Source organism: Bidens hawaiensis, unplaced genomic scaffold (genome assembly GCF_021521415.1).
Source record: "Bidens hawaiensis isolate Kalapana, Puna unplaced genomic scaffold, B.hawaiensis_p1.1 tig00035222_1, whole genome shotgun sequence".
Lineage (NCBI taxonomy): Eukaryota > Viridiplantae > Streptophyta > Magnoliopsida > Asterales > Asteraceae > Bidens > Bidens hawaiensis.
The window spans coordinates 64,867-87,310 of NW_027496138.1; the positions used below are offsets into that span (position 1 = coordinate 64,867).

The 22,444-nt window shown below is 35.0% G+C and overlaps 2 protein-coding genes across 2 annotated transcripts; one reads left to right on the plus strand and one right to left on the minus strand.

The window, feature by feature from the left end:
* The first annotated feature begins 3,908 nt into the window (after nt 1-3,908).
* Nucleotides 3,909-10,182, plus strand: LOC143587207 (VAN3-binding protein-like). The gene is made up of 6 exons (XM_077068562.1): nt 3,909-4,259; nt 5,064-5,183; nt 8,779-9,208; nt 9,293-9,511; nt 9,609-9,716; nt 9,793-10,182. The coding sequence occupies exons 1-6, from the start codon at nt 3,909-3,911 to the stop codon at nt 10,005-10,007; spliced, it is 1,443 nt and encodes a 480-aa protein (XP_076924677.1). The 3' UTR covers nt 10,008-10,182.
* A 3,786-nt stretch (nt 10,183-13,968) lies between these two features.
* LOC143587203 (protein LIFEGUARD 2-like) lies at nt 13,969-15,550 on the minus strand. Its single transcript, XM_077068558.1, has 4 exons — nt 15,295-15,550; nt 15,105-15,218; nt 14,250-14,407; nt 13,969-14,175 (listed from the first exon to the last, which is right to left on the minus strand). Exons 1-4 carry the CDS (start codon nt 15,548-15,550, stop codon nt 13,969-13,971), a joined length of 735 nt encoding a protein of 244 aa, XP_076924673.1.
* Nucleotides 15,551-22,444: the final 6,894 nt, after the last annotated feature.

Sequence of the window (22,444 nt, forward strand, 5' to 3'; positions counted from 1 at the left end):
CCCGTGTAAGGTATGAGTTCAGCTTAAGTTATATATTTTATATGCCTTAGATCCTAGTTGGGAATATAGCTCAAACTTTGCAGAGTTTTAAATGCCTATTTAACTTTTCATAAAGGTTTATATAAATGTTTTTTTTTTATTTAGAAACGTTAAGATTTTATATATAATGGTTAGAGGCAAATCTGACGCTTCTTCTTGAAGAAGAAACGCAGACATAATTATAAATAGACGTTTCTTCGTGAATAAGGAACGCAACTTGATTTTGATAAAGACTAATGGTCTAAATGTTTTACAAATGCAAATGCTTTATCAAGGTTAAAACTATAAACAGACTAAAGGTCTGAAGCTACATCCTGTGATCTAGATATTTATACAAAGTTATTTTCGTAACTACAGGTTTGAGGTAACATGCATAATCGGTATAGAAAACCAATCATAAATAAAGGTGAATAAATCCAACTCTTTTAAAGTATTAAAATGAGTCATAAAATAATTACATGGGACAAGTATTTCTAAAACTTTATAAAAAAGGTAATCATTGGTCATCAAGCTATCATATATGGTTGTATGGATTCGTACATATGTGGTTAGACAGTGGACACACCACACCATACTAGCTATACCTTCGCTATGACGAGTCGGGTCTAAGTAATACCCGAGAGGGGATTGTCTTGTGTATATTGTTAGTTGCTAAGTCCTCAACACTGCGGCGTTGCTAAGTGGTATCAAGTTTAACTTGAGCTTATAAAAGTATTTCATACTTACTTATTTCCTCTGCCATGATGGGTCATGTCATAAAATACATGTTGGGAATAACTAAGGTGGTAAAATGTTTTAGCGTCAACATATTCACCTACAATAGTTGCTAAAATATTTTATAACCCTTATATAGGAAATGAATAGATGGTGGATAGCCATTAGACTATCTATTTGCTCAAATCTTTTGATTGATGTAAAAAGATGTAAAATATGGTTTCTGAAGTTAAATACTTTTGTAATACTGATTGTTTGAAATAGTATTTAATGAAAAGACTTCCGCTTTTACACCATATATTTTGATATATTTACAAAATATGTATCGACTTGTGGTTATATGCTCAAGCCCTAAGGTGGGGTGTGACACCTTTAGTGAGTTTGAGGCAACGCCCTGACATGCTTTAGTGATTGACCCCTTGTGGGGCCCAAGAGACAATGCTATTTGTTGTGGTCACGCCGCCGCCTTATCATTGAAAACACATCATATCGATTTATTCTTTCAACAAGCCAGCTTCGAGTAGTTCATAAGCGGCTAGTCTTGTTTCATTCACACCTCGTATGTTTACCCCAAAATGAGATTTCATGTTTTACTCAAATAATATATAAAAGCAAACATTTATAAAGCTAATTGAGTAAGTTAAAATGTAGAGAAATAGTTTTTTAAATAATAGATTTAGATAGAATAATGTATTAATAAAAGAGAAAAGAAAACAATTTACAAACGGTGATTTAGGCACCCAATAAATGTAGACAACGACCAAATTACTTATGCAAGAAGAAACATTTGTTATTTCAAAGTTTTGGTCTCTCTACTTTGATCAAGACATTACCGCATCGGTATCTATAATCTCTTAATGTTAAAAGCTCAAACCAAATTTAGTTTTTGGATCTATCCCAACGTATTTAGTTTGAACAACCAAAATGAGACATAGGGATTGCGTCGGATAACCTAGTCTGACCTTGAATTAACTGTGGAAGTTTGCGCGTTAGCATGGCGACCGTTTGACTACAAAACACATTTTGACCTTTCGTTATCTTCTTTTCTTTAATATTATTGTTAGCATAATATATAGTTACCGTGTATATAGTTTTACATCTTTTATGTTATTTGCACATTTTTAATACTTTTGTTTTATGTTGTTTAGCTTCTATAAGAAGCACTTTATAACTCTGATAATATGCTCTTTTATGTTTATATTTGGTTTTGGAGCCGATGACCTCTCGATATGCAATCTCTTTATTCTTTTGGACATGGTATGCTTTGCCTACATATTACATTTTGCTTGAGTGAAATTTAGTTGATATTATTATATAGCATAAAGAAGAACTTGGTGATGCTCTTCAACGATTGGTCCATTTGGCAAAATTTGATTTGGTCAAGTAATTCATTTTTTTGTTTGTTTTTTGTTTTTAAAGTGATAATTAAAATGGTTATACGCGTTGACTAACCGCTATCACGTAGGGACCAACAACACTTGGGTTTTACAAACGACCGGGTGAGTTTTACCGACATTTTTATATTAGTTCCATTCTTGTAATGGACGTAACTGAACCCGAGTTAATTCGCCTCGACACACCGCCACACGATTGAGACCGATATTGTTTAGGATTTACCAACGCCCGGGATGATTGGTCCACTTGGCAGCGTGTGATTGGGCCAAGTAATTTACTTCTTTTTGTTTTCTTTAAATTAATAATTAAGAGGTTATTTGTGTCGACTCCCGTTTCATATCCGAGATCGATAACGCTCATGTTTTACAAACAAATGGGTTTACCAATCATGTTGTTTTAGTTTTGGTACCGTACGAACGTGGCGGAAACCGACCGAATATCCATAGACTCATCGCCTCAATGCCCGGGAATAACAACAGTCGCGCTCTATCAACGTTCGAGTTTTACCGACCGACGCCACCCATTGGTCCACCTTCATTTTTATGTTTTTTTGTTCAATATTTGGTTTTCGTCCCAGTAAAATAACACACGTAACCGAAACCAACCGAATTCGCATCGACTTACCGCTTGTTCGCTTGGGACCGACAATGCTTGGGTTTTGCCTCCACCCAGGTTTGATTGACTTGCCCCGACGTAATATACTAGTTACTAACAAGAAGAATGTATGTAGAGTCAAATAAAAATACTAATAAAAAAGAAAATACAAGGAAATAAATAATAATCATAAGGAATGACACGTGTATTTACTCCACAAAACACATTGAAAATGGAAGGACCATCCCATTAAGGCTGAGGGGTGTGGGGGGCTCTAACGGGGGCGCGAGTGGAGGATCCAGCCAATAATATTGTGACGAGTGGCAGAGAGAGAAACTGGATAAGGGGGGTGTTGGAGCCCCCGCTGGAGCCTCTGGCCCTGGTGTGGAGGGGCTCCAGCGGATTTTTTTTTTATTTTTTTATAAATATATTCAAAAAACGTATTATTAAAAAAACTCATAAAAAAACTCCTAACTCACAAAGTTAGGAGACGGTTGTATGTTGGATGGTTGAAAGCCGGATGTTTCTTGCGGCCCCGAATAAAACATCGGTTGGTCTGGTGACGACCATAAATCGTCGTCAATATAATCTGAATCTATGTTTGGGTACCAATTTCCAGACATTTTTGGGTATTATATAGGAGTTTGGGATATTATATAAGGGTTTGTAAGGTGAAATTGTGTTTTGATATGGTTGAAATGGGAGTAATTTGGGGTATTATATAGAGGTTTTAAGGGTTTTTTTTTTTAAAAAATCGGAGCTCCAACGGCTCTTTTGGACGGGCCCAACGGCTCTTTCTCTCTCTTCTCCCGCGACCACACTCACGCCTGCCTGGGGGCTCGCGCTCACGCCCCGCTTGCGCCCAGGTTCGCGCCCCGGTGGTGTGGGGTTTGCGCCTGGGGGCGCGAGCGGAGGGGCTCTCGCGCCCAGGTTTGCGCCCCACACCCCTCAGCCTAACTAATGAAAACGAACCACAGAAAGACAGTGAACGCTCATTTCCCAAACTATTTGAACAAAGCATTTACCGGGTAACACACCACTCGACCCGACCCGTTTAACCCCACACACCTCTATATAATATTAAAACGCCAAGAGCGCAAAAAACGCCCAAAATCAGATACTAACAAAACCAAAACACCTTCATCAACTTTGCTTTAAATTAAAAAATGGAAGCCGTCTGGCAAGAACAACAACACAATCACGGTGGCGGCAGTTTCCAGCTGCCGGAGAGTCCACGGAAGCCCATGGAGTTTTTATCCAGGTCATGGAGTGCGGCTGCTCTTCAGGTCTCTAAGACGCTGCATTCTCCGTTGTCTCCGGTGATTCCGAGATCTGATTTTGGTGGTGATACCGGTGAGATTAGTTCGGTTGCTGCGACGGGTATTAACCGGTTCTCTGGTGTTGAGACGGTGGAGGAGTCCGCTGCGGCGGCTTCTGGATTGCTTTCGGGAACTACGTTCTCGTTTGCGTCGTCTGCTACATCGCAGCTTGTGCTTGAACGAATCATGTCACAGTCGGTGAGTTTGCTCACTGGAAATTGTGATATAGAATTGAATAAAACTGCATTGTTGTTAGTATCATCATTAACTTTGTTATTATTATATTTTTTGTTGAATACTACGGAAAATTATGGATTAACTTTGTTGATTATCATACTTTCGAGTAACTAATTTGTTATTTTCCATGGAATTCACAAATAAACCAGCCACGGCCGGAATATTACGATATTCCAGCCTTGGCTGGGTGTAGAACGAGAAGACTAGGTTCAAATTCTGACATGAGATATATTTTAATAACCCAGCCAAGGCTGAATAGAGTTTATTTCGCTATTCAGCCTTGGCTGGGTGTAGAGTTTCTTAACGCGAAAACCAAATTCAAATCCAGACATGAGATATATTATAATAACCCAGCCAAGGCTGGAATATTACGCTATTCAGCGTTGGCTGAGTGTAGAGTCTGTTAATGAGAAAACCATATTCAAATCCTGACATGGGGTATATTATTGGTGTAGTTTAGGAGTACGAGTAGGTGCTGTTCCAAATATTTTCATCAAATTTTCGTAGTTTGCGACTTTGTAATGATTTTTAATGTTCATGCTTGTAACATTTAACTAAAAAAATGGAAATATTAGGATATTATGGAAAGGTGTTTAAGATCAGCTTGCTTAGACTTTACTGTCTATAATTGATATTAATTAGTAATTATTTATGAACTTTAACTATGATAGATATTGGGATAATGATAATGATAGGTTTAGTTTTGATATTATTAATGAGTTGTTGGAACACTAATTTAATGAATGGGGTCTGTATGGATTACAGGATATCTCGCCGTTAGCATCAGGGAGGCTGTCACACAGTAGTGGACCATTAAATGCTCTCACTGAAGAAACCGACAGTCCTCCGATCTCACCTTCCGATGACTACGACGACGTCGTTAAGGTAAATCCCCCTAATTTCCTTCGGATCACTAAAATAACATTAAAAAGTACCGAAAATATCAATTCTGAATCAGGACCCTCTTCAATAATCATTAAAATCGTTAAAAGTTTTTGGGCCGAAGACAAAAGGATTTTTTTTATTAGGTTATGATTTTAGTTGTTTAAAACTTTCTTTTATAATTATAAAAGTGAACTTAAATGAGTTAAATAATTGAGTTTAAACATTAAGTATACATATTTCTAAAAAAAAAATTATATAATTTTTTAAAAAAAGTCCGGACCTACCAGGGTGATCGGTCGCCTTCCCTCACCCTCAAAGCCAACAATATACTGAATTTATGTAAATGTTAAAAATACCGTATTGTATCGGTACGATACCCAGACTTGTTACCAAATAATATTATCTCCTAACGGTATCCGTACCGGTACTGAATTTCTGAAAAAATGGGTAGTGAACATCGTACCAAGCTTAAATGTTCATCCACGTCAAAAAGGAAGTGTGTACTAGTATGAAATAATATCTATACGAATGACCACTTGTTTTATTTATTAATCGTTTGCTTTACTCTTTTTAAATGGAATACTTGTCTGGTTAGCTTTTATAGCTTTTTGACTGAAATCAACGATTTAATTAAAATATAGTAAAGAGTGAAATGGAAGGCGAGGTAATAATTGTGATTTGATGGCTACTTTGGAGTGGAGGCGTATAGTGACGTGAGCGCCCACACTCTCTCTGTAAATGTATAGTATAGGAACCTCCGATTGCCGGCAATGACTTAACTTTCTTTTATCTCGACAAGACGTTGGCTCAGTTTTTCCTTTTGACTTCATTTTACATACGGGATTTAGGGAGGCTGTTTTTACAATAATCAATATTAATTTTATTTATTCTTTATTTGATGATTAAATGTTAATTAAGTCTTACTCATGAACATAACATAAGGTGATCTTGGGTTTGCCTGCCCAGGACGTTAATGTTTATTTGACGAAGGTTAACGAGTGGGACACATCGATCCCTCATGAGTTAAGAGGCGTTAAAGATATGATGGGTTAAAGTGTCAAACGGGCTTTAAAATCCTCAACATTCATACACAATAATTTACTAATTGTTTTAAAATTAAATTGACCGAGGGAGGTTAAGCATGGTTAAACCATTTCGCGAGCTTCTTACTTGTAAGAGAACTAACTTAATTTTTGTTGGATGGATTAGGATTATAGATATATAAAATAAATTTTACAGTTAATTTATTTAGGATGAGGGAAATATATGATTGATGAGTGAGTTTCTGTCGAGTAAAACGACAATATTGATGAGTGTAAAAGTTCGACATTGCAGATGAGATACCGATATCGAAACGAGTGAAAACATATACCGAATATTGTGGTGAATTTTTCAGTTTGGTATCGGTTGGGCTGCACTGCACCAGTTCCAAAACTAAATGATACCAATCTCAAGAACATGAAAAACGAATTCCGGTAACGGTAAAGGTAACGATTGTGTTCGGTTTCTGTACAGTACCGGTATCCGGTATTTTTTTTTAAAAAGCTCATATATTTTGTGGATAAAAATAACCTCTTTATTAAATATATATATTGATTTAAAAGAAAGTTTCACACTAGTAAAACTTGTAAACAATGCATGGAAACTTGTAGGCGGAATTAGCTATTTGTGACTTTATTGGAAAGAAATAGCATAACTTCTTTTGATGCACAATAGAATTAAATGAAAATACAGAAGATCTGCGAATCTTGGTTAATAAAGTCAGGAAAAGACATAAGTAGTGTTTAGACAACTGTAAGGGTCAAGTTTTGGACTGTAGAGTGTTTTTGGTGTTTCCTTTCATTTCTTTTTCAGGTTTTTTTCTTTTCTTTTCTTTTCTTGCTCTGTAAATAATGATAAATGCAAGTACCCTTCTACATAATGACTTCACGTGCCTGTTCTACAATGGATACTTCTATGCCAAAATAATTTCTTATATTGAAATAGTATGTTTGGTTATATACAGGGGAAATCATGAAAATAGGTTACTATTGTACTTTAAAACTTTATTTAAATGATGTGATATAACTTTATCCTTATTTTCTTTTTAAAAATTAAAAGTATAACAATATACTATTTATGTTTTTTATGATAAAAAATATTATTATAAATACAACCTGATTGTTTAGTAATGTTTAACCGGCCCTGCTTGTGAACTTACATTACGACCGGTTTGGGACAGTCCGTTTTGAAAAAAAAAACATTTGATTTTGATATTTTTTACATCTTTAGAAACTTTTATCTTTTTACCCTTAAAAGCAGAAAATAACCAATTTAAGATCAATATATATCTTCTCATCAACCCAAATTTGATGCTTTTGAATTATCTTCCAAAGAAAGGAAGCTACTATATACTGTACACTTGTTACCAATTCTACTGTTTTGGATTTGGTAAATTCTTTTACTCATTAAAAGAATATTTTTCAAAACTGTTACCTACATTTTTTGGGGGGATGGTGTCTTGTTTTATTTACCCCGTGTCAGTCTCTGACCATTTTCTTACACACTTTTATCTCTGTTTTCGGACACTCTGGTTTCTCCACTCTTGAGTGCTTACTATATCCATCTCATTTAATTACTCATTGCATTTTTTTTTCACATTAAACTGGTCAAACATGTGTGGTTTTAGTTTTATAAACATTTAAAATATCGAAACACGACTAAGATGTATCTCGTACTTCCAACTTATTAAATCAAGAAGATTATATTGTCAATTTAATAGTGTAATGTTTGCCATTCAAAAAATAAAATAAAATAAAATAGTGTAATCTTTTTTTTTTTTTTTTGTAACACTATTATAGTGTCAGCTTGACTTATATGTGTGACAATTTGGTGGCTTCCTACACCTGCCACACATATAATTCAGACGAGAGGCATAAACGTCCATATTACATATCATGTTACGTAATCGTGTACTAGGTTATATAATCACGTACTGTATATTTTGTAATAACCAGGGGCGGTAATTGTGACCTATTGGGTTGAATAGGTTATAATAAAATGTATATATTGGGTCAGAATTGGTCAAACAAAAAAAAAAGAAAATGATTGAAATGGGTTTACATTTCTTGAGGTTTTTTTAGTGGAACGAGAAAAACGGAGGAATTACTTTTTTAGTTTTTTATTTATATTTCGAATTATGATTTTTTAATTATTTTTTTTTGAATTTTTTTAATGAAAGGTTTCTGAAATCTCAACCCATTTTGACCTATTTCAAAAACCCTTTCAAAAAAAATAATTGAAAATTCATAACTTGAAATATAAATCAAAAAGTAAAAAAAACTAAAAAGTTTCCTTCGCTATTCTCGTACCATTAAAAAAGAGAGAGAAACTTAAGAAATGTCAACCCGTTTCAATCCTTTTCTTTTTATAGTTTGACCTACTCTTTTTTTTAGTTTGACCAATTATAACCTATTATATATATTTTATTACAACTCATTCAACCCAATGGGTCACATTTGTCACCCCTAGTAATAACGCATTACGGACCATAATCTATGGTCATAAAATGTCAATCAGTTTAAATTTATGATAATTGATTTGCAATGTATTGCAGTATCTTCGAGCCAACAACACTCTACAACCCCTGTTTGCCAATGCACGCGGTGGTTACGGGACAGGCGGCAGCAGCACCCCTGCTGGGAAAACCGTGGGACGGTGGTTGAAAGACAGGAGAGAGAAGAAAAAAGAAGAGACTAGGGCCCACAACGCCCAACTCCACGCTGCAGTTTCTGTTGCTGGTGTGGCAGCAGCTGTTGCCACTATTGCAGCCGCCACTGCAGCAGCATCTGCATCCAGAAAAGATGAGCAGGCAGCCAAAACAGACATGGCTGTTGCCTCTGCTGCTACGTTAGTGGCGGCTCAATGTGTCGAGGCTGCAGAAGCAATGGGAGCTGAACGTGAACACCTTGTTGCTGCTGTTAATTCTGCTGTTAATGTTAAGTCCCATGGAGATATACTCACTCTCACTGCAGTGGCTGCCACTGGTAAACTATTCATAAGTCCTTTTTGTCCCAAATATTAAAAACAAAGATTATAAATTAGTGTGTTAACTTATGCTTGTTATATAGCTTTACGTGGGGCGGCTACTTTGAAGGCAAGAGCATTGAAAGAAGTATGGAATATAGCTGCAGTTATACCAGTTGACAGAGGAATCAAAGTAAACAAAAACCATGGAACTAGCAGCAGTGGTTACTGTGAGGAGCTTCTACCTGAAGAAAACTTTCTCGGTATTTGTAATCAAGAACTTCTAGCTCGAGGTAGCGAGCTTCTAAAGCGCACCCGCAATGGTAAATAATAAATATCAAACTTCAGTTCTTCAACATCTTCTACTCAGAAACAATTGAAGGCGAGTATAAACTTGACATGCTTGTGAACTTAATGTAGGTGATCTTCACTGGAAAATTGTATCTGTTTATATCCATCGGTCGGGTGAAGTGATGCTAAAGATGAAAAGCAAACATGTTGGCTCTACAATCACTAAAAAGAATAAAAGTAAGTGATTTTAGCTTTTAACGTTTAATGTTTAACCGATCACGTGAGTTAGTGTCTAACGAATTGGATGTTTCAGATGTGGTTTTGGAGGTTTGCAAAAACATGCCAGCGTGGCCAGGGCGACACTTGTTTGATGGCGGTGAGCAGCGGAGGTACTTTGGGCTGCGGACGGCTATTCGTGGAGTTGTGGAATTTGAGTGTAGGAACCAAAGAGAATATGATATGTGGACTCAGGGTGTTTCGAGGCTTTTGTCAATTGTGGCTGAAAAGAAACTTAGTCGGAAAGCATAAGGTTTAAGTATTGTAAAGGACTACTGTGGTTTGGCTTAGTTGCATCGCGGGTTTAGGGAGTTGATAATTATATGGTTATAGGGGATGTGTAATGACTTTAATGATATAAGTTTGTTTATTAGTTAGTAACAGTTGCATTTCATCATGTATTAATAGTTTTGAGGATAATTACCCCTTTAAACATCACTTGTTAACAGCTCAACCATTTTGCAAAGCCAAAGCAAAGCGAAGTTTTTTTTGAATTTCGTTGTTATTAGCACTACTTTATTTAAACTAAAACGTTGATAGTCTAGGACTTGATGGTTTTAAAATGATATAACAAATCACTTTGTAAGATTTGCATTAATCTAAACAAACAAATGTTTACAACTATATATATAGGTATGTTGTACTTCCTAAGCTTTTATAAACATTTATGAAACTAGGCCTGATAAAAATATATGGCACCAAGTACACCTACATAGGCAATTGTAGTTGTATCTTAAATATCAAGTAAATCATGGTATGTGCCAACAAAAAGACAGATAACACATTATGACAATATGAAACTCTTGTATAAAGTTGTGTTCAAAGAATTTATGGCCTCATTTAACTTTATTTATTGCAAACTTCGTAAATTTATTTGTCATTGACAACTCCTATGGACCCATTTGTATGCGCATTTAAGTTTTAGGTGGTTTTGACCATAGCAATTGCAAGATCCGACGATCTCGGGAAATCAGCATTACTCCAGCATTCACAAACTAGGTATTGATTCGTGCGTTTGGGATTAAGAACCAAACCGTTTGGAACGTTTTAGAGAGAGCCACCAATAAAAAAAGTTTTTGCTGAAGTTCGTATTAGAGCTCAAACTTGAAACAAAATTAAAACTAAATAAACAAACATTCAAAATTTTAAACTAATCAAACCACAAGTACCACAACATAATGAGTAATGAGATCACAATTCGTAACATTGAATATGACAAAGCACTATATTAGGCCTAACAATCAGGTTACCTCAAAATTCAACTAGACAAAGCAGTCGTTTAAGATAGAAACTATTAGGTCCTGTTCGTTTCAAGGATTTGGAATGAATTCTAAGGAATGAGATTTTAAATTCCATGAATTGATATGTTCGTTTCATTAAATGAAAGAATGAGAATGGAAACTAAATCCCATCAAATCCCATATTTCATAGGATTTAAAATCCCACCTATTTTATAAGAATTGTTATGGAAAATAAAAGATTGTTTTATTAACCCTAATCTAGGGGTGGCAAATGGGTTGGGTCGAAACGGGTCATGGGTCGGAACGGGTTAGGGTCGGAATGGGTCAACTAAAAAAGGGTTGTTTTGGTTCGGTCGGAACGGGTTTGGGTCAAAAGGTTCGGGTCAGAACGGGTTTCGGGTCGTTTTTTTTTTTGAAAAACGAGGGCAACGAAGGAAATGTTTTAGTTTTTTTACATTTTTCGTTTTTGATTTATATTTTGAGTTATGATTTTTTTATTAATTTTTTTGAATTTTTTTGAGGGGTTTTTATTGTTAATAAAAACCCCTAAAAAAATTCAAAAAAGTTAATAAAAAAATCATAACTCAAAATATAAATCAAAAACGAAAAATGTAAAAAAACTAAAACGTTTCCTTCGTTGTCCTCGTTTTTCAAAAAAAAAAAAAAACCGAGAATGACGAAGATTCCAATTCCAATACATATTAACCAACCAAACACATGAAAGGGATTCTCAAACATTCCATTCCATTCCATTCCAATTCCAATTCCAATTCCAAATCCTTTAAAAAAAGTCTATAAAACGAACGGACCCTTAAGTGAAGAATATTTGAGAGTTAGTGTTGTAAGGATTAGTAGTTGGTTGAATTGTTAAGTTAACCAGTTAGTTGACAAGTTACATCTAATCGCTTAGCAAACTCTATAAACAAGGATGATGTTTTTCATTTAAAAGTGAAGCACAAGATATAGAGATTCTTGAATTGTTAGTTGTAGCAGCTACAATTATATAACAAGCAAACTATTCTTTATTATATAGAAAGATGCCACTGAGGCTCTGAGTAGAGGTGCACAAATCGGGTTTTTTTAAATACCCGGTTTCGGGTATGAACGGTTATTGGTAATACTCGGGTTGGGTTTGGATCCGGTTATTTTCGGGTATAAATTGGGGTTTTTAACAAGGTTGTACTTTTTAGGGGTGTATTTTGGGTCTTTTTAAGGTATTTTTCAGCTAATTTCGAGTATAGATTGGGTATTTGATAAAGCCGGTTTCGGGTATTGGAAAACCCGGTTCCGGGTATGGAACCGGTTCCGGTTTTCGGGTATTACCGGGTACAAATCGGGTCCAGTTCCTAGTACGGGTTTTGGTACTAAAATGCATACCTTATATGTACCCTACAGATGGGGTCGGGTACGAATTCGGATATTAAAAACCCGGGTATAAAAAACCAGTTCCGGTTTTTTTTGTTTTGGGTACGCTTCCAGGTTCGGTTTTTTTTTCACCTCTTTGAGGGTATGAAGTTCATAGGTAGAGAAATTGAGAAGATTAAAGAGGCCCAAACATATATTGGCCTTTCAAAACTAAAGAAGGCCCAAACATGAACTTTTTGAGATAATAGTGAATTTTTAATTGAAACAAAAATTACAGTAGTTAGTTTGATCTCGGTCTACAAGACTGCAACCACTTTCATATTTTATTAGGGTCCGGCTATGTTTGATTCGCGTACGCTTCTTACTCAATAACCGAATCTCTCTATCTCTCGAATTTTATAGTTATTGTGTTATTTAACCATTTACAAATTGTATACAAAAGACGTGTCATCATATTCACACGTGTTATGATCATAAGCAAAATTTTCACTTTCCTTTTTACGAGAACGTATTTATAGAATTTGTTTTAGGCTCAAAAAAGAGTGGGCCAGTCATGATAGTCATATATGCTATACAAGAGAACGAATTTTTGCAGACTCGCCAAAACCACAATCTAGTAACAACTAACAAGGAGCTAATAATATAACTCTCTTTGAAAATCAACCCAGAAAAATTAAATATATTTTTTATATTTAGATCTTAAGAGAATATTGGATTGAATATTTTGACTCAAAGACCAAGTCTCTCGACTTTGTATACCAAGTTACCGACTAGACTAGAATGTTGAGATAAACTTTCAAAATTGTGTTTTAAGCTCCCCACTTATTTGTCGTAAATCAAAATTAAAACGAGTCTTCTTTAAAAAAAGGAATAAAAGAAAAAACCTTTTCTAAGTGATGATATTTTATTGTTTGAACTCATGATCACACTTCAATCTCAAACAAATCAATTGTTGTCAACTTTTGGAAAATGCTAATTTTTGCTAGATCCTTTTTATGTTACACAGTTGAATAGAAGAAAAGTATACATATAAAACCAAATTCCCTGTGGAGTGTCAAACTATAACTTCTTACTATCTCTAGCTATTCACACTTCAAATCTAATAAAAAACAAAACATGTGAGAAACTATCACCCACAAGGCCACAATTCACTTTAAATTTAACAAAAGACAACATGTGGATCTTACTTTAGGCATTTGTCAAACTACAATTTCTCATAATCTCTAGCACTTACACTTACTTTGCATTTTACCTAAAATCTTCTCCCCAAAACCTTTAAAAAAAATAAAGGCCCTATACGTATAGGGCTTAAATCGATCAGCTTGTAACCCCACCATAGTCGTGTTTATCAGATCTTCAAAAACAAAAACATTTACTCATTAGCATGTTTTTGGTTGAATTTAGTACGAATGAAACCAACAGACACCTACTTGACCCAAACAAACAAAAGTTTTATTCACAACTACCAGATTTCAATAAACAATAAGACGGCTTAGAGAATATGCCACCTCTTAATCTTCACTTAAATCAATTCGACATTTTCACACCAAATTCTCTTGAAAATAATACACTTGTCGCTCATGACAAATCACAGCAGTCATATCAACCTATCTGTCAAGCTCTCTCAATATACTCAACAAAGAAAGGAAAAGATTAATGATATCCAGATAGAGAGCCACAGCAGCCCATATGTACTCATCATACGTGTATCGTTTGATCAAATTATCAGTGTCGTATACGATGTAGCCACAAAAGATTATAGCAGAAAGACCAGCATATATCATCACTGAAATCTTCCCCAAAGGAAAGAATATCTGCAATAATATTTAAGAAAAGTTAATAAGTTCACATCCCATAGACAAAACATCTAAAGAGGATGAAGACGGACCTGAATGAAGGAGAAGATGATAAGAACGATAATGGCACCAAACAAGAACGGGCCCAAGAAATTGAAGTCATAACCTCGTCTTGCAGCCCAAAATGTGAATAAAGTGAGACTCACAACCACCGCTGCTGTTAGTATAACAGCTTCCAAAATGACCTTTCCTGCAATTGTTTCACACTTTCACATAATTGAGCAATTCGTTTATAAAGTACATTAGCTAGAAATTGGATGCTTCGCATTTAACCCTACAACTTATAAGTATTCTTCCTAAAAGCGAACGAGACACTGGGTGGTATCTCCTTCAACACCCTCTATAATAGCTACAAGTAATGATCACTTCCCTATAAACTGTTAAAGTTCATACAGAATTAATTAAACAGTTACTAGACCATCACAAAATATTGCGTTATCACCAGAAAAATCAAATACGAATATGTACAATTGCTGCATATGCAATGTACATTTGTAAATATGCGCCTGGCCATAGAAAGAACATAAACCAATTTCACTATTCAATTGTTCGATCAAGTCTCTACTACATATAACTATGAGCCAGGGCTTACACCCAAAAAGGCAAAATACACTGATAAAGAAGCGCAAAGATATTGGTACTTAATAGTGTCTCATTATTCTAACTTCTACATCTGCAACAAGATAATGCAACCAATAACTTGGGACTCACCATTTATGCATTTCATATTTCGCTATCATCTTATACGCATTGGTCAAGTGTAATCCCATTGCTAAACCATATACCGAGTTCCGTACTGATTTTTATGGGAAACATGAAAAATCGAATACCTACCGGCACCGATAGTAAACTAATAAAACTGAACATATTCAACAACTTCAACTTACCGCTAGTAAAAGCACACGTCAAACCAACACCAAACGCAAGCGAGATAGTAAATATCCCAAGCAACACGTAATTAACCGGATGCCGCTGATAATAACACGACAACGGACAAAGCGCTGCATAAAACAGATCTCATAATCACTTAAAACTCTTAAAACAAACAATTAAACAAATACAAAATCAGTTACGTACTAATAAACGGAGTGATAAGAATGAGTATGTAAACAGCGAGTCCGCCGCTTGTGGTGGTGAGGAAAGTGACAACGGGATGATATGAGACGACGAAGGCGCCGACGGCGACGGTGAGGAGTAACTGTATGGCGACGATGGAGTAGATCTTACGGATGAATGACCAGCGGAGATCCGGTGACTCGAGCATCGTTGGATATAGTGGTTCGGCTGTGCCCCATTCTACGTCGGATGATTTCGAGAAGGTTCGGTTCCACATGGTGATGACTTGATCGGGTAGGTAGTTAGGGTTTTGAATTTGTATTTGTATTTGTATATAAGGATGAAGATAACAGAGTGGTATTAGAAAAATGACGCTGGAAGTTTCTAGGCCGCCTTCTAATTTTACTTAAGTTTTTTTCTTTTTTCATTTTTTAGTGTCTCGGTCGACGGTTGTGCCACCTGGAAATGGTCATGTTTCAGCGGTTTCTGTGAACGGATGATTCAGTCGGCTCGCCCAACCGAATGGAGAAAAATTGATGGTCTCGCTCGTGAATAGATGAATTCAGTGCTGCAAACGACAACAGGTGAATTCGACGAAGGCGCGAATGACAAGGGGTCCGGTTAGTGCCAAGTGGCACAATGTGATATGTTAAATTCATCTTCGTTGAACTACCAAGCCGTCTTATTGGGAATACCAAGAGCAACTATAAATACTCAAAGTTTCGTATCCAACGCGAGTTTTCAAGAAACCGCGCCTCCACAACATACAACTTTAATGAGGATTTGAATATCTGGCAAGCCAATGCCTAACTCGATTATCGCCGTTTCACACTCATAATAAAACTCATAGATAAGAAAAACAATCTAAAACCTTTTATTTTTTCGTCAAATGTGATAACTTAACCTAATGCAGATCTTTTATTTTTTCCTTCTTTTTTTTAATTGAAGTATTGACTCTTTGGGTAGTTTGTCTCTTTGGGCTAGATATCAGTGGCACTTAAGTATTAAGTAAAAACTAACGTATGTATGAACCTCCATGTAAACAAATATTAACTTTAGTATGAAAAACTCAGTTTTTGAAATACTTTTAAAAAATGTATTACTTATGTGACATGAGAATAGGACTCTCCAATGCATCATTTGTAGTCCGCCCTTGTTGTTTTGCTCCGTTCCTAGGTATATATGCCGTCCTTGGTTTATTTTTTTCCCTCATAAACCTATAAATTAAGTACTAAAATGTGAGTTGTGTGTTTGAAGGACAAGTATGTAGTGTTACATGTAAAAATGTGTTTGTAAAGGAACAGGTAACAAAGCTGATGTCTACATTTGAGAAGGTTATGCCTTACAAACATATAATCGACTATACATCTAGTAATTTGGGCCAGGGACTTAGACTGATTAACGATTAATGGATTAATGCTAAACAATTAATAGGTAGGTTTTATCGGTGAATCTCTTAGTTATAGTTCAAATGCAAGTCATTCTAACATGGAATATAGATTATTTATTCTTTTAATTTAAGTAATTAAGTAATGGAAACCGTAATGGAAGAGACAAGAAGGTTCAAGGTTCTTATTAGTCAGAGAAGTTTTAGAAACAAGAAAAGAAAGGATAAAAGAAATAAACATATTGATATCTCGTGGCAATAAAAAGACAAAAAAGTATCAACATTTTGGAGGAAGTCACATGGAAAAGAACAGAGACAAAGGCGGAGAAAATTATCAGATAATGAAAATACATTTGTTTAATTCATTCGTTGCTTTGAATGATCAATAAGAACTCACAATGTTCAAAAAAAATTATTATTAAAAATAGTGTGCGAGGAGCCGCGAAGCAATGGTAGTTCCATGCAGTGACGGCGTGCAAAAAGGGAGGGGGGGGGGGGTTAAGGGCATGAGCGGGGTATTCACAAACTACTTTGATGGTTTTTAGATCAAATTGTGAATCAAACCAGTGGTTATGGTTTAAACGGAAACCAAATTGTTGCATAATTCGTTCCAATTCAGTCCGTACTATTGGTTGGGTTCTGATTCGGTTTCATAGTTTTAGACTTATTGAACAATTAGAATACATATATGAACGTAAATATAAATAGGGTGAGGATGAATATATATATATAGATATTGTCAAGAAACTAGATTTGTTCAAATTTATTGTGATATACACCATAATGCACGACCAACAAATCTCAATATGATGAATCTTATGAATATTCTTAAATCAGATTGAATGAAACCCTAGAAAATATATCGAATCTACAGAAAAGGAAAAAAAAATGAATTTCATGGGCCAGACCTTGAGAGGCCCAAACTGTTACTTGAGAACTGCTACATGCCCAAACGCTTCATTAAGCTCCAAGCCCATGAACACTTTTGAGCTTCAAGCCCACATCCTGCTCTCACATAATATGCAATTAAACAACAAAAATATTTAAGCAACAATTTAGACAAAACATAAAATTAAAGAATATATATTTGTTTATTGAATTATTAGAACTATAAGCATGTATTTCAACAAATATAACTATAGCAAGTGGATTATGTTAACTAGTAAAAATCCAAATGGCCGATTAAAATATATAAATAATGAAAAACATAGTTTTGAAACATCTTTCTATAATATAATAATATATATAAACGAAACATTTAAAAACTCTCTGGTTGCTCCCTGCATTCTCTCAAGCCATCAGATTGCATTATTTGTAAATGAAAGCTTCTCATGCATTTGACTAAGGGTGCAAATGAGCCGAGCTACTCGAGATCCGTTCGTTAAAATGCTTGATCGAGCCGAGCTTAATCGAGCCCGAGCCCGATCTCGAGCCTAAAAATAAGCTCGTTTAATAAACGAGCCGAGCTTCACTTATCGAGCTCGAGCCGGCTCGCGAGCCTTAACGAGCCTGACATTTATATAATTTTTTTAAATATACATATTTAATAATTATTAATTAATATATATAATGTTATGAAAAAGTAAATAAAACTAACTCAATAATATATATTATTTTATACATAAAATTATAATAGAAAAAATATATAAAAATAATTATAGTTATATATAAAATTGTTGATATATAGTAAACGAGCTCGAGTTTTGAAAATAGAGCTCAAAACGAGTCGAGCTCGAGCTCTGTGTAAGTTAAACGAGCCGAGCTCGGGCCTAGTCAAGTTCGGGCTCAGCTCGGCTCGTTTGCACCCCTACATTTGATTCGAATTCACGGATATGGGTCTCATCAAACCCAGATAGTCCTTAAACGGGTTATAACATCTCATTAAATTAAAAATTAATCTCACCAAATATTTGATATAAAAATCCTATAAAATTAGGATATATTAAAAATTAATATAGACAAAATTACAGAAATTGTTCTTTATCTTTCACCCAAATTTCACTTGTTGTCCCTGATCTTCAAAATTGATCTTTTTTGTCCTTTACGTTTCAAAATCCAACAGTGTTTGTCTTTTTCGCCTAACCTGGTTAAAAATCCTCAATAAGTCAGGTCATGTGACTTGCACATGAGGGCAAAGTAGTTATTTTACCTATTAAATTAAAAAATGTTTTAATAAATAAAGAAAAACAATAACAAACAATTAATATATATTTATATTCTATATCTCTCTCCCCCATTCTTCTTCCTCCACAGCCACCACCAAGCTTTCCGGCGACCACCGCCGCCGGCCGCCGTCTTCTCTGGCCACACTATGGAATTCAATTCCATAGTGGCCGGAGAAGACGGCGGTGGTGATCGCCGGAAAGCTTGGTGGTGGCTGCGGAGGAAGAAGAAGGGGGGGAGAGATAAAGAATATAAATATATATTTGTAACATACGAATCTTAAATAACCAAACATTAAATATTGAATCAATATGTTAGATATTAAGAAGTGGATAATAAGTAAAACTGACCAAAGAATAGTGTCGGCTAACACGATTTGTCTCTATAATAATACAAATAGTTTTCTTTTTAGTACAAGTTTAAATAAACTAAAATTTAATTTTCTTTACGATCATTCCGGCGAAACTTTATCAAGATCTGTTATTCGGATTATGTGTGTGTGTGTATATCTAAAGGCTCACAAATCACCTCACGAACCCCACCGGCTCTTGTTTGTGCACTGCCTATGTTTTTCGTTACCACCATCGCACCACACCACCATTCTTTTCCGACTTAAACCGCTGCCGCTGTCACCGTTCGAACACCATCGCCACAGCTATTCGCCGACGCCACCACTTCCCTGTAACTCGCCGGAAAGCCGACAGCCGATCTGTCACCGGGTCTCTCGCCGCTGCCGTCTGTCACCATCACTACGTACAGCCGACGCGTACCGTCTCCGTTTCTCACCATCCGTGTTCTCTTTTAATTATTATTCGGCCAGTGAGGTAACAATTCTGATCCTCCGGTTGTGGTTTGTATATGTTTTCTTTTTATGTGTTCTAGTATGAGGATGGGTTCGTTGATTCGTTACGAGAAAAAAAAAAGAAATTATTTGGAAATCTTAAAGTTAATAACACAATAATGATATATAAACAATAAATTTCTGTTCGTTCGTTTTGGGTCTCAAATTAGGATAACGGAAGTGATAAGCTTAGATTGAGGGTCATAAAATACGAACTAAACCACAAATCCTTTAGTTGCAGACTCATTTTTTTATGACTAATTCATGCAGCCAAGTCCTAAGTCCAAATCTCCAACCCATGTGTTTTGTTTTTAAATATAACGACTAATATTAATTGTTTAAAATCTGTTGTTTGCAACTGTCAACGAAGTTAGGATGTGCATAAGAATGATGAACCAAAAGAAAGAGTTCGTAGGTCTTTTTAATAATCATTTGAAAGTTATTTTATTTTATGCCCACTCTTTTATATCATCAAATAAGTAAAGGTTTAGTTGTTTTAGAATTTTATTTTAGAAATTAAAAGTCCCTGTATGTATATTTACTACATGGGCAGATGACAATGATTTAACTCTTTTAACAATTAATCATGAACTTTACATGTTTATGTCGCGGTAAAATCAACGAATCAACCAATGCAAATTCTGCTTGTATATCTAATTTAGAGTGAAACCAGAACATAGGTTATCATACGACTTGCAGACAACTTAGAGTTTTAATTGACTTTGCTTACTTTTGTTCAAGGTATGGTTTCTGTCTTTGTTTACTCGTAGTATAAATTATATTCCATTTTGTATTCGGTATCCGTCACTTTGTAGTGCGGACTTTTCAGTTTGAGTTCGGTTTATTTATTTGGTATGTTTTATATTTTTTTAGCATGCAATAAATTATATATTTTGTACTTGTTATTGTATGTTCCGTTAGTAGCATTTTTATGCATATTTATATGAAATTAGCTTTTGTACTCTGTCACCCGAGCATGTCTGAAATGTCGTATGGACGTCAACGGCATGCACTTATTGTGATAGTGCGTAATAAAAGTTCACGGCGTCTCTAGACTTTGGCCTCTAGAGGCGAATAGATCGATCTTAGCTCTGAGTTTGCGTTTGTTGTGTGGAGATGGAATAATGGGTGTACACCACGCTCACCGTCTCATAGGTTTATGGACTAGCTAGCTGTGTACCAGTTTGTTATGTTTAGGCTCATGGGTGTTTCCTTTTCACGTGACTTTTTAGTTCTTGATATGTGTAGTCACGTGGTTTGATATGTGTATATGTTCTGATATGTTTCTGTATGTGTTTGATTTTGTTCCGACCAAGTATCGGATTATGCGTTAGTTTTTGTTTAGTATTTTTTTCAGTAAAAAGTTGGTTTCGAGTTTGAATCAAAGTTCTTAGACTTACTTTTCCTTCGTCCGTCCCTACCTATACACTGTTCTTACTGTTACTGGGCAATTTTTGGCTCAGCCGTATTTTCTTTGTTGTGTCTTTCCTATTTGTTTACAGGTAATCCAGATCTTGGGGGAGTTAGTGATTAGAGAATCTAATGAAGTTCAAGATTTTAAAAGTTTATTTATGGTGGTTTAATAATGGGTCCTGCTAGGGACACCCACTTTTGCTAAAACACCCACCAATACGCCCCATATAGGGCTATATGGGGGGTTATAAAGGGGTCCAATATGCCCCAATACGTCCCGTATAGCTCTATACGGGGCGTATTGGGGGGTGTCTCTAGCAAAAATGGGGGTGTCCCCAGAAAACCCCTTAATAATATGACTTAGGTTGCTTTGAATTTTCTTTTCTTTTAAATGGATTGTGTTTGGTTTATGATATCTGTAATAGTGGCACGTCAGCCTGTTCCGGGTTGGGGTGTTACAATATTAATTGTTTTTTATTGTTTTTCTTTATTTATTAAAATATTTTTTTAATTTAATAGGTAAAATGACTACTTTGCCCTCATGTATAAGGCACATGACCTGACTTAACCAGGATTTTTAACTGGGTTAGGCGAAAAGGATAAATACTGTTGGATTTTGAAACGTAAAGGACAAAAAAGATCAATTTTGAAGATCATGGATAACGAGTGAAATTTGGATAAAAGATAAAGGACAATTTCTGTAATTCTGTCATTAATATATGGTTTGTTAAAAAAAGATATTATTTATAATTAAAAAATAATTTTATAGTAAAAAAAGCGGGTCACGGGTCTCACCAAACCTATATAACTATTAAACCGGATTATAGCATCTCATTTATTTGTGAAACTCTTTCATCATTAAATCCTAAGTATATTATTAGCTTACTTACAATAAAATAAATTAAAATCCAAAAAATATATATAAATATTATAAATGAATAACGTAAACTAGTAGTTTATATAAAAGAGCTGGTCAACAAAAACAACTATTGCTTGCACAGATGTGTTTTACAATGAACACTAGTCCATGATCGATAAATATTAATACACACTTTTAAATCTATTCCGAACAACTCTATAAACATGTGTCACATTCTAACACTAACTTAACATTTTTGACTAACAGATTGTAAAGATTTAGCAAATTACCAAGTTGATAATATTTTTACAATAATATTACAATAATTAGTAATCAGAATTCAAATATTGCATAAGTCGTCAAAAGTTCCTAACAAAGTATGTATTTTAAAAACTTACGGTCCAGTTAGGCTTGGTCTGGTCGGTTTTGAGTAAAAAGCGTAAACCATATTGTTCACTACAGTTTAAAAATTTCTTAAACCAGTTAACGAATTTTTTTTTAGAATAAC